The 13653-nt window shown below is 41.6% G+C and overlaps 1 protein-coding gene across 1 annotated transcript; it reads left to right on the forward strand.

The window, feature by feature from the left end:
- Positions 1 to 800: 800 nt before the first annotated feature.
- On the forward strand, positions 801 to 10698 carry LOC115542351 (E3 ubiquitin-protein ligase TRIM39-like). Its single transcript, XM_030354605.1, has 5 exons — positions 801 to 860; positions 7330 to 7358; positions 7467 to 7769; positions 8235 to 8932; positions 10137 to 10698. Exons 3-5 carry the CDS (start codon positions 7469 to 7471, stop codon positions 10293 to 10295), a joined length of 1158 nt encoding a protein of 385 aa, XP_030210465.1. The 5' UTR covers positions 801 to 860; positions 7330 to 7358; positions 7467 to 7468; the 3' UTR covers positions 10296 to 10698.
- The last annotated feature ends 2955 nt before the right edge of the window (positions 10699 to 13653 follow it).

The raw sequence follows: 13653 nt of genomic DNA on the forward strand, positions 1-13653 counted from the left end.
TTACACAGTAGAATAGTGACATTCTCCTTCCTCTCCCTCGCTCTCCCTCTCTCTCTCTTCTTTCCTCACTCTTTTACTCTCAATCTCTATCTTGCTTTTTCCCCGTTTGAAGTACTATGGCACCCCCTGCTGGTAAATGCTGTTCTGAGAAACACACACAGAACTGGAAAAACGTGTGTGTGTGTGTGTGTGTGTGTGTGGTGTGTGTGTGTGTGTGTGTGTGTGTGTGTGTGTGTGTGTGTGGTGTGTGTGTGTGTGTGTGTGTGTGTGTGTGTGTGTGTGTGTGTGTGTGTGTGTGTGTGTGTGTGTGTGTGTGAGTGTGTGTGCAAGCCACCTTAATATTGCTTTTGGAACGCTTTTTCCACGTTCCAAAAGCAAAAGGAAATCCCCCATTGACCAGACTGTGTCGCAGTCTGCTGCTCTCAGCTCTGCTGCTCTAGTACGGTGCACTGTGCGCGTGCACATCGAGGAGAGCTCCTACAGCAGCGTAGCGCTAAAAAACAGCTCGTTGTCTGTTTCTGTCGAAAATTTTATTTTATCGGGTTGGATTTAAAGAATTCGGGGAAGCCCCGGAAACCCGAATAGATCTACACCGATGATCCCAGTTACAGTTGCTTATAACCACTAAATCACCACAATGCCTCTCGTTCTGCACCGGCTCTCTTAACTCTAGAAAGAAGAGAACACACATCAACGCATTTGAAGAGGCCGACACGGTGAATGATGCAGTGCACTCACGTGCCGTGGGGGCGGAGTCAGGTGTTAGGGGAGGAGGGGAGATGACGTCTTGTTGAGGAAACGAAACGGCACCCCGACGCGTAAGCAGTTCTCTCTTCTAGGATAAATATAACACGCATTACATAACCGTGGTGAAGTTGGTTTGAAGTTGGATATTCGACAGATATTCGGCCATTCATTTCCTATGGGAAATTGCTTTTTGCTCAATAGCTTCCGAGTTATAGGACCCAGAGGCCCCAGACCAATGTTTACCTGTTCTACTATGTGGTACTAACAACACACACCTCACTAAAAATTAATATTTTGCTCCTCCTATTTTATTTAAATATTTTAAGAATCCCATTAGTTTCCTATGGGAAATTGCTTTTTGCTCAATAGCTTCCGAGTTATAGGAGCCAGTGGCCCCAGACCAATGTTGACCTGTCCTACTATGTGGTACTAACAACACACACCTCACTAAAAAATAATATTTTGCTCCTCCTATTTTATTTAAATATTTTAAGAATCCCATTCATTTCCTATGGGAAATTGCTTTTTGCTCAATAGCTTCCGAGTTATAGGACCCAGAGGCCCAGACCAATTTTTACCTGTTCTTCTATGTGGTACTAACAACACACACCTCACTAAAAATTAATATTTTGCTCCTCCTATTTTATTTAATATTTTAAGAATCCCATTAGTTTCCTATGGGAAATTGCTTTTTGCTCAATAGCTTCCGAGTTATAGGAGCCAGTGGCCCCAGACCAATGTTGACCTGTCCTACTATGTGGTACTAACAACACACACCTCACTAAAAATTAATATTTTGCTCCTCCTATTTTATTTAAATATTTTAAGAATCCCATTAGTTTCCTATGGGAAATTGCTTTTTGCTCAATAGCTTCCGAGTTATAGGACCCAGAGGCCCCAGACCAATGTTTACCTGTTCTACTATGTGGTACTAACAACACACACCTCACTAAAAATAAATATTTTGCTCCTCCTATTTTATTTAAATATTTTAAGAATCCCATTCATTTCCTATGGGAAATTGCTTTTTGCTCAATAGCTTCCGAGTTATAGGACCCAGAGGCCCCAGACCAATGTTGACCTGTCCTACTATGTGGTACTAACAACACACACCTCACTAAAAATTAATATTTTGCTCCTCCTATTTTATTTAAATATTTTAAGAATCCCATTCGTTTCCTATGGAAAACGGCTTTTTGCTCAATAGCTTCCGAGTTATAGGACCCAGAGGCCCCAGACCAATGTTGACCTGTCCTACTATGTGGTACTAACAACACACACCTCACTAAAAATTAATATTTTGCTCCCCCTATTTTATTTAAATATTTTAAGAATCCCATTCATTTCCTATGGAAAACGGCTTTTTGCTCAATAGCTTCCGAGTTATAGGACCCAGAGGCCCCAGACCAATGTTTACCTGTTCTACTATGTGGTACTAACAACACACACCTCACTAAAAATAAATATTTTGCTCCTCCTATTTTATTTAAATATTTTAAGAATCCCATTAGTTTCCTATGGGAAATTGCTTTTTGCTCAATAGCTTCCGAGTTATAGGAGCCAGTGGCCCCAGACCAATGTTGACCTGTCCTACTATGTGGTACTAACAACACACACCTCACTAAAAAATAATATTTTGCTCCTCCTATTTTATTTAAATATTTTAAGAATCCCATTCATTTCCTATGGGAAATTGCTTTTTGCTCAATAGCTTCCGAGTTATAGGACCCAGAGGCCCCAGACCAATGTTTACCTGTTCTACTATGTGGTACTAACAACACACACCTCACTAAAAATTAATATTTTGCTCCTCCTATTTTATTTAAATATTTTAAGAATCCCATTAGTTTTCCTATGGGAAATTGCTTTTTGCTCAATAGCTTCCGAGTTATAGGACCCAGAGGCCCCAGACCAATGTTGACCTGTCCTACTATGTGGTACTAACAACACACACCTCACTAAAAATAAATATTTTGCTCCTCCTATTTTATTTAAATATTTTAAGAATCCCATTCGTTTCCTATGGGAAATTGCTTTTTGCTCAATAGCTTCCGAGTTATAGGAGCCAGTGGCCCCAGACCAATGTTGACCTGTCCTACTATGTGGTACTAACAACACACACCTCACTAAAAAATAATATTTTGCTCCTCCTATTTTATTTAAATATTTTAAGAATCCCATTCATTTCCTATGGGAAATTGCTTTTTGCTCAATAGCTTCCGAGTTATAGGACCCAGAGGCAAAATATTATTTTTTAGTGAGGTGTGTGTTGTTAGTACCACATAGTAGGACAGGTCAACATTGGTCTGGGGCCTCTGGGTCCTATAACTCGGAAGCTATTGAGCAAAAAGCCGTTTTCCATAGGAAATGAATGGGATTCTTAAAATATTCAAATAAAATTGGAGGTGCAAAATATTAATTTTTAGTGAGGTGTGTGTTGTTAGTACCACTTAGTAGGACAGGTCAACATTGGTCTGGGGCCTCTGGGTCCTATAACTCGGAAGCTATTGAGCAAAAAGCCGTTTCCATAGGAAATGAATGGGATTTTTAAAAAATTCAAATAAAATTGGAGGTGCAAAATATTAATTTTTAGTGAGGTGTGTGTTGTAAGTACCACATAGTAGGACAGGTCAACATTGGTCTGGGGCCTCTGAGTCCTATAACTCGGAAGCTATTGAGCAAAAAGCAATTTCCCATAGGAAATGATTAATTTTTAGTGAGGTGTGTGTTGTTATTACCACATAGTAGAACAGGTCTAAATTGGTCTGGGGCCTCTGGGTCCCATAACTCGGAAGCTATTGAGCAAAAAGCAATTTCCCATTGGAAATGAATGGGATTCTTAAAATATTTAAATAAAATAGGAGGAGCAAAATATTATTTTTTAGTGAGGTGTGTGTTGTTAGTACCACATAGTAGAACATGCCTAAATTGGTCTGGGGCCTCTGGGTCCCCTAACTCAGAAGCTATTGAGCAAAAAGCCGTTTTCCATAGGAAATGAATGGGATTTTTAAAAAATTCAAATAAAATTGGAGGTGCAAAATATTAATTTTTAGTGAGGTGTGTGTTGTTATTACCACATTGTAGGACAGGTCCACATTGGTTTGGGGCCTCTGGGTCCCATAACTCGGAAGCTATTGAGCAAAAAGCCGTTTTCCATAGGAAATGAATGGGATTCTTAAAATATTCAAATAAAATTGGAGGTGCAAAATATTAATTTTTAGTGAGGTGTGTGTTGTTACTACCATATTGTAGGACAGGTCCACATTGGTCTGGGGCCTCTGAGTCCTATAACTCGGAAGCTATTGAGCAAAAAGCCGTTTTCCATAGGAAATGAATGGGATTCTTAAAATATTTAAATAAAATAGGAGGAGCAAAATATTAATTTTTAGTGAGGTGTGTGTTGTTAGTACCACATAATAGGACAGGTCTAAATTGGTCTGGGGCCTCTGGGTCCCATAACTCGGAAGCTATTGAGCAAAAAGCAATTTCCCATTGGAAATGAATGGGATTCTTAAAATATTTAAATAAAATAGGAGGAGCAAAATATTAATTTTTAGTGAGGTGTGTGTTGTTAGTACCACTTAGTAGGACAGGTCAACATTGGTCTGGGGCCTCTGGGTCCTATAACTCGGAAGCTATTGAGCAAAAAGCAATTTCCCATAGGAAATGAATGGGATTCTTAAAAAATTTAAATAAAATAGGAGGAGCAAAATATTAATTTTTAGTGAGGTGTGTGTTGTTATTACCACTTAGTAGGACAGGTCAACATTGGTCTGGGGCCTCTGGGTCCTATAACTCGGAAGCTATTGAGCAAAAAGCCGTTTTCCATAGGAAATGAATGGGATTCTTAAAATATTCAAATAAAATTGGAGGTGCAAAATATTAAGTTTTAGTGAGGTGTGTGTTGTTATTACCATATTGTAGGACAGGTCCACATTGGTCTGGGGCCTCTGGGTCCCATAACTCGGAAGCTATTGAGCAAAAAGCCGTTTTCCATAGGAAATGAATGGGATTCTTAAAATATTTAAATAAAATAGGAGGAGCAAAATATTAATTTTTAGTGAGGTGTGTGTTGTTAGTACCACATAGTAGAACAGGTCTAAATTGGTCTGGGGCCTCTGGGTCCCATAACTCGGAAGCTATTGAGCAAAAAGCAATTTCCCATTGGAAATGAATGGGATTCTTAAAATATTTAAATAAAATAGGAGGAGCAAAATATTAATTTTTAGTGAGGTGTGTGTTGTTAGTACCACTTAGTAGGACAGGTCAACATTGGTCTGGGGCCTCTGGGTCCTATAACTCGGAAGCTATTGAGCAAAAAGCAATTTCCCATAGGAAATGAATGGGATTCTTAAAAAATTTAAATAAAATAGGAGGAGCAAAATATTAATTTTTAGTGAGGTGTGTGTTGTTATTACCACTTAGTAGGACAGGTCAACATTGGTCTGGGGCCTCTGGGTCCTATAACTCGGAAGCTATTGAGCAAAAAGCCGTTTTCCATAGGAAATGAATGGGATTCTTAAAATATTCAAATAAAATTGGAGGTGCAAAATATTAAGTTTTAGTGAGGTGTGTGTTGTTATTACCATATTGTAGGACAGGTCCACATTGGTCTGGGGCCTCTGGGTCCCATAACTCGGAAGCTATTGAGCAAAAAGCCGTTTTCCATAGGAAATGAATGGGATTCTTAAAATATTTAAATAAAATAGGAGGAGCAAAATATTAATTTTTAGTGAGGTGTGTGTTGTTAGTACCACATAGTAGAACAGGTCTAAATTGGTCTGGGGCCTCTGGGTCCCATAACTCGGAAGCTATTGAGCAAAAAGCAATTTCCCATTGGAAATGAATGGGATTCTTAAAATATTTAAATAAAATAGGAGGAGCAAAATATTAATTTTTAGTGAGGTGTGTGTTGTTATTACCACTTAGTAGGACAGGTCAACATTGGTCTGGGGCCTCTGGGTCCTATAACTCGGAAGCTATTGAGCAAAAAGCCGTTTTCCATAGGAAATGAATGGGATTCTTAAAATATACAAATAAAATTGGAGGTGCAAAATATTAATTTTTAGTGAGGTGTGTGTTGTTATTACCATATTGTAGGACAGGTCCACATTTGTCTGGGGCCTCTGGGTCCCATAACTCGGAAGCTATTGAGCAAAAAGCCGTTTTCCATAGGAAATTAATGGGATTCTTAAAATATTTAAATAAAATAGGAGGAGCAAAATATTAATTTTTAGTGAGGTGTGTGTTGTTAGTACCACATAGTAGAACAGGTCTAAATTGGTCTGGGGCCTCTGGGTCCCATAACTCGGAAGCTATTGAGCAAAAAGCAATTTCCCATTGGAAATGAATGGGATTCTTAAAATATTTAAATAAAATAGGAGGAGCAAAATATTATTTTTTAGTGAGGTGTGTGTTGTTAGTACCACTTAGTAGGACAGGTCAACATTGGTCTGGGGCCTCTGGGTCCTATAACTCGGAAGCTATTGAGCAAAAAGCAATTTCCCATAGGAAATGAATGGGATTCTTAAAAAAATTAAATAAAATAGGAGGAGCAAAATATTATTTTTTAGTGAGGTGTGTGTTGTTAGTACCACTTAGTAGGACTGGTCAACATTGGTCTGGGGCCTCTGGGTCCTATAACTCGGAAGCTATTGAGCAAAAAGTAATTTCCCATAGGAAATGAATGGGATTCTTAAAAAATTTAAATAAAATAGGAGGAGCAAAATATTAATTTTTAGTGAGGTGTGTGTTGTTAGTACCACATAGTAGGACAGGTCTAAATTGGTCTGGGGCCTCTGGGTCCCATAACTCGGAAGCTATTGAGCAAAAAGCAATTTCCCATTGGAAATGAATGGGATTCTTAAAATATTTAAATAAAATAGGAGGAGCAAAATATTATTTTTTAGTGAGGTGTGTGTTGTTAGTACCACTTAGTAGGACAGGTCAACATTGGTCTGGGGCCTCTGGGTCCTATAACTCGGAAGCTATTGAGCAAAAAGCAATTTCCCATAGGAAATGAATGGGATTCTTAAAAAATTTAAATAAAATAGGAGGAGCAAAATATTATTTTTTAGTGAGGTGTGTGTTGTTAGTACCACTTAGTAGGACAGGTCAACATTGGTCTGGGGCCTCTGGGTCCTATAACTCGGAAGCTATTGAGCAAAAAGCAATTTCCCATAGGAAATGAATGGGATTCTTAAAAAATTTAAATAAAATAGGAGGAGCAAAATATTATTTTTTAGTGAGGTGTGTGTTGTTAGTACCACTTAGTAGGACTGGTCAACATTGGTCTGGGGCCTCTGGGTCCTATAACTCGGAAGCTATTGAGCAAAAAGTAATTTCCCATAGGAAATGAATGGGATTCTTAAAAAATTTAAATAAAATAGGAGGAGCAAAATATTATTTTTTAGTGAGGTGTGTGTTGTTAGTACCACTTAGTAGGACTAGTCAACATTGGTCTGGGGCCTCTGGGTCCTATAACTCGGAAGCTATTGAGCAAAAAGTAATTTTCCATAGGAAATGAATGGCCGAATATCCGTCGAATATCCAACTTCAAACTAACTTCACCACGGTCATTACATAGTCCGACAGACAGCAACAACAACAAGGTGAGTAAAGCATTACAACTTTGAGATAAGTGAGAACCACTTTTGCCATTATGGAATAACAAAAATAATGGGATTGCTCAATACAAAAACCCTGTCGTCTGTGACTAGGTATGGCCTGTGCAAACGCTCCCTGGTCTGAAGAGAACTTGTCATGTTCTATCTGCCTGGATGTGTTCAGCAGTCCAGTTTCCACTCCATGTGGACACAACTTCTGCAGAACCTGTATTACAAAGTACTGGGATGAACAAGTCAAGTACAAATGTCCCGTTTGTAACGAGCTTTTCAACACAAGACCTGATTTACGGGTCAATATCCTCTTTTCAGAGATGGTTGATCGGTTTGGACCGTCCGTACGAGTAAAAGAGCAGCCTTTTGTTGAACCAGCAGAAGTTCCCTGTGACGTCTGTACTGGGACCCAGCTGAAGGCTGTGAAGTCCTGCCTAGTGTGTTTTACCTCTTACTGCCAAACCCACCTGGAGCCACATCAGAGAGTCGCTCGCCTGCAGAAACATCGGCTGGTCGAGCCTATGGACCGTCTGGAAGACAGGATGTGTATGAAACACGACCGACTTCTGGAGCTCTTCTGCCAGACTGAACAGGTGTGTGTGTGTCAGTATTGCACAGAGACAGACCACAAGTCCCATCCTGTTGTATCTCTAAAGGAGGAATATGAAGTGAAGACGGCCCAGCTGGGTAAGATAGAGGCTGATGTTCAGCAGATGATCCAGGAGAGACAAAAAAATATTCAGGAGATTAAAGACACAGCTAAACGCAACAAAGCAGATGCAGACAGAGAGATAGCTCATGGTGTGCAGGTCCTCACAGCTCTGATGCACTGCATTGAAAAGTGCCAGGAGGATCTCAACCAAATGGTTAAAGAGAGACTGAAATCCACAGAGAAACAAGCTGAAGGCCTCATCAAAGATCTGGAGCAGGAAATAGAAGATCTGACCAATAGAAGCTCAGAGGTGAAGCAGCTCTCACACACTAAAGACCATCTCCACTTCCTCCAGGCCTTCAGATCCCTGAAGGATCCTCCACACACCAGGGACTGGACGACGGTGGAGGTCCGTCCTCCGTCGTACATAGGGACCTTGAGGAGATCCCTGGATCAGCTGGAGGAGACACTGAACATGGAGATGAAGAAGCTGCGTGATGCTGAACTGAAGAGGGTCCAGCAGTATGAAGTAGATGTGACTCTGGATCCTGATACAGCTCTTCCCAGTCTCATCCTGTCTGAGGATGGGAAACAAGTACATCATGGAGATGTAGTGAAGAAACTCCCAGGCAACCCTAAGAGATTTACACTGCGTAAATATGTTCTCACGAGGCAGAGCTTCTCCTCAGGGAGATTTTACTTTGAGGTCCAGGTTAAGGACAAGACTGCATGGTGTGTAGGAGTGGCCAGAGAGTCCATCCACAGAATAGGTGAGATCATAGAGACCCCTGAGACGGGTTACTGGATTCTTTACTACGGCAAGGGTGTGTTGGTATTTAATGATGCCCCCGATGTCCATCTACCTCTGAGAGCTGAGCTCCAGAAGGTGGGGGTGTTTGTTGATTATGATGAGGGTCAGGGGGGTATACCACGAACCTCGCTGAACATACCCAGGCTTTCTTGGGGAAACCTGGCTCGACAGAGCGGCAACTCGCAATCAGAGTTAAATGGTACCACGAAGCTCACTTTAGATTCAATTAGTTGAACCAGGTTTTCCGCTTTAGGTTCAGTGCGCGTTCATGTGAAAGGGGCGTTTTTTGCGTCATTTTTCTCACCTTTACGATAGATCAAGCAGTCTATATGCGTATAAGTGAAAAGATTCTGCATATTGTCTATAAAATAACTATGCCAAATGCAGAATTGTTTGGCATTAATCCTAATAGAATGATGATGATTTAAAAATGCATAAGCACCGTCCATCCTGCCTTATTCTATCATTTAGGGAATTCACTTTAAAAACACCCTATGTTAGAAATGTATGGCATGTTATCAACCGCTGAGAGGTAGCGGCTGTAGCGTAGTGGATTAGTATAGGACCCGAACGCCATCGACCGGGGTTCAGATTCGCCGGTCTATCATCATGCATTTTACCCCCATAGATGTGGTGCCAGCACGGCCTTGAAGATATGGGTTCAAGTTCGAAATAAGCACAAAAATATAATTCCATAAGCTTTAGTGAATAAGTATTCCATATGCAAGAGATTTGGGACTTTTTAAGCTTCACATAAATTCGCGTCACTTGGGAGTCAAACCCCCCGCGCAGAAATTCAAGACTGACGCGCTACCTCCACTCTAGCACTCTGTCACGGAGACACAACGCGCAACAGTAAGCATTGTCTACATAAGGTCCAAAGGACGATCAAATAACGAACACCCTCTGATGAGAATCTGTATCTCTCATGAAGAACCCCAATTTCGTTGTTTGCACAATGAAAATAAAGTCTGAAATCTGAATATCGTCAGACAATGCCAAGGGATCGGTTCTCTCCCGTAAAACCCTCTGTCTCCGGAGAGACGCCTGTACGAGAAGTGCGCCGGGGTCCACGGGAACTCCCACAAATGGTGACGCCATTGTCAGAGGAGGGGCTAGGAAGCTGCGCACGCCGATCTCCGGCTAGACTAAGCCGAAAAACTGCTCCCGACCAGGTTTGGTTGCGAGCATAAGTCACCATGGTGATACAGCGACGCTAAAAGAGATCGACTTTCGTGGTACAACTAACCCAGGCTTGGAGCTCAACTTACCTCGCTAACCCTCTAAGCGAGCTTCGTGGTACAGGGCCCTGGTCTCCTTCTATGATGTAGAAGCCAGGGTTCATATCTACTCTGCTACTGCCTGCACCTTTAGTGAGCCTCTCTATCCAATCCTCAATCCATGCACAAATCATGGTGGTAAAAACTCTGCCCCCCTGATCATCTCACCTGTCAATCAAACAGACTAGGGCCTTTGTTTGATAATAAAATAATCAAACAACCAAAACAACTAAAGCATGTTTCCTGAATAAGAATCTCTACTATGTGAGATCTGAGAGAACTGCATTGTTGTTGAACTGTTCACTTTCACTTAACAAGGATCAATTCAATAATATAATAATAACCCATACTTTTATTACATATAAGTTATAACCCATGATTACATAACATATACTTAATTGATCAATGTCTGATTTACAGAATGTTCTTATACCTTTACAAATATCAAATTGTAAATGTTAGAAGCAATTAGAAAATGTTGAAAAGGTCTTGTTTTAAAAAAAAGGTTTTTATATGTTTACATTTCTCAATTATGAATGAAACAGTCAAATGTATGAGATTTTTATTTAAATAAAAAATTTACAAAAAGTAGAATGGGGTCATTTTCTTTGGAATAGGTACATTCTCAGTATAATTTTTACTTCTTACTTCTACTTAGTAGAATATCGACATCCTCATTTCTCTCCCTCGCTCTCTCTCCCTCCTTTCCTCATTCTCCCTCACTCTCCTTGTCTCTTCTGTCCTCACCTCACTCTCCCTCCTGTTTCCTGCTGTCTTCCTCTGTGTGTGTGTGTGTGTGTGTGTGTGTGTGTGTGTGTGTGTGTGTGTGTGTGTGTGTGTGTGTGTGTGTGTGTGTGTGTGTGTGTGTGTGTGTGTGTGTGTGTGTGTGTGTGTGTGTGGCTATCCATTCATTCCCCCAGCTCCCTGAATGCCATCACTCCCCTCCACCGGCTCCAAGCCCCCCCCCGGCCACCCCCCTCCCACCTGCTATCCACCCCCATCTCATCAGCTCTGCAGTACATCCACCCTGGTTCTTCACTCTCTCACCCCCAGATCGGTGTTTCAACCACTGTGGTTCGATCCTTAGCACCGGCTCCTTCACTTCTGCACTCAGGTTGGTTTGTTACAATGTTGCCCCCGACGGCGACTACCTATGTGGTTGGAGTCTCCAGTCTAACCTCCGTTTGTCTAGCGTTAACGTGCAACAACACACAGCAGCGTTTAGCCCTCTGAGCCGCCTTGGCCCAGGTTCCGTCGCCGATGCGTCTGCAGACTGACGTAGTGAGATCCACCAGTGCGCTCTCTGTGCTGGTGATCTCCGTTGTCTCTTGATAGTGACCGCATTGGTCTGGTTTGACAGCCCCACCCCGAGTCACATGGCGGTTGAGCTGCCCCATTCTTGAAAAATAATGGGACACCCTGACAGTGTTATTTTTATTTCAACGTTGATTGCTCAACGTTATGGACCAATCAGGATCAAGTATTTTACAATGCTGTGGTATCAGACCATATTATGTAACAGGGGTTACATACAACAGGGGTCTATGGCAGGGGTCAGCAGCCTTTTCAACATGCAGTGCCAGTTTGACGTTTTCTCGTTAATGAGTGTGCCTTAAGCAACGATATATAAAAAAAATAAGCTGAATTATGACACATTATGACACAAAAACATTTCCAGAAGACCTGGAATTGCACTATTTCCATATAGTCCACAATCATGCTTTAACATTTTAATGTTTTTTTGGTTGTTATACTTGCAACATGGGCTTACAAATTATAATTACATATGTCCCATCTTAAAACAAAATTTTCAGAAACTCATTCAAAAACATATTTGCACTCTGATAAATGTTAAAAACGAGAATGTATGAGAATGTTGGAAAACATCCACATCAATATCTTTAAGACATGTACAGCTTAGCAATACCATGTGAAGGCGATGCGTACAGGCCGCTTGCAACAATATTTGAAATATTTTCTTCTCTATTACACACAACATAGGTTTAAAAACTGTAAATTGATCCCATTTCAGAACACAGCTTTCTGTAACTAATTTAAACATATTTGCACTGGGAGGAAATGCCCAAAACAAAAAAATCGGTAGTAATGATTATGCTGCCGCATAGTGTTGTGAATTTTTTTAATAATAATAATAAAATTAAAATATATATATATTGTGGTGGTTAACATAATTCACCCACGGAACTATGGGTGGGGGGCATGTTTAGCACGGACCCTTTTAGCGGACGGAACGACCGTCCAGTTCAGTCCGGTTTGACTTTACGAATGTACGTTTTATTGTGTTGTGTTCATTAAAACTTTGTGCTGGATACTCCGCCTCCGACTCCCGTCTCTCGGCACTACACTGGTGACCCCGACGTAGGCCTCGCTGAAGCTTCAGAGACCAAGACGAACATGGCGAATAATGCTTTTATCAAGTTGCCGGAGTTCGGGGAGTTTTCACCGACGGCGTGGTTCGCGCAGACGGAGGCGCAGTTCGCCATCCGTGATGTCACGGACGACACCACACGCTGCTACCACGTCGTGTCGGCGCTGGGGAGATCCACTGCGACCCGGGCGGCGAATTTCATAGCGAATCCCCCTGACCAGGGCAAGTACAGGGACCTCAAAGCCTTCCTCTTGTAGTCCCGTTCTATTCCCGATTATAGCCGATTAGCCCATAGCAACACCTGGTAACCGATTCTACCCCGATAGACCCAAAATTAACAAACATGTTCGTTCTTTGCCGATGTTGCCCGATCATTGAGCTTTTCTTCCCGTTGTCTAACGATGTTCCCGGGAAGAGTAACGCTGTTTCCCGGTGCAACCACGTTATTTGCCGATGTTATAACGATAGCTGCTGACTTAGCCATCGGGCACCATCGGGGCCCACTATCGGGTAGGTGTAAACAGGGCATTATGCCCCGTTTACACCATCCCGCTAATGGCCGCTAATGGCCGATGGACCACCGATGTGGAAGTCGGGGTGATTCGGGTAACATCGGGCTAAAAATGTATGATCGGGTCAATTTATCGGGGTAGCATTTACACATACCCGATGTTATAACGATAACATAACGATTTATGCCAGGGAAGACACCCGAAGTGCGTTTGGCGTCATTTGACGTCATTTCGGGAGAAGGCAAAGGGGAGACTGGTTTAGACTGATATTTATTTATATATTTATTTATATTACAATAGCGATTTTATAATAATGGGCGAAGTACCCCTTTAATAATAAAAGTAGGACATCCATCCGTCACCCCCTATTTATACCCAAGTGGCAGATTGAGGGTCTTCCTTAACACAATTTGGTCACAATCGTTATTTGTGGAGGGTTTTCGAGGGTCTTTCGTGTGTTGAGGTTGCCGATATAAAGACGATAAAGCACGATAAAGCGCGGAAGATTAACGAATATAGCCGATGTACCCCAGGAAAATTCCCGAACGACTTGCGATGTCTTACGTTATACTCCCGTAGTCCCGTTCTATTCCCGATTATAGCCGATTAGCCCATAGCAACACCTGGTTACCGATTCTACCCCGA

This window comes from Gadus morhua, chromosome 4, assembly GCF_902167405.1.
Source record: "Gadus morhua chromosome 4, gadMor3.0, whole genome shotgun sequence".
NCBI classification, from domain to species: Eukaryota; Metazoa; Chordata; class Actinopteri; order Gadiformes; family Gadidae; genus Gadus; species Gadus morhua.

Bases quoted from the DNA above. Each gene is read 5' to 3' on its own strand.
- LOC115542351 (XM_030354605.1), top strand. From the start codon at position 7,469: ATGGCCTGTGCAAACGCTCCCTGGTCTGAAGAGAACTTGTCATGTTCT. The intron at 7,770-8,234 runs GGACCCAGCTGA...ACCAAATGGTTA, and splicing joins TCCCTGTGACGTCTGTACTG to AAGAGAGACTGAAATCCACA. The intron at 8,933-10,136 runs CAGGGGGGTATA...TGGTACAGGGCC, and splicing joins TTGTTGATTATGATGAGGGT to CTGGTCTCCTTCTATGATGT.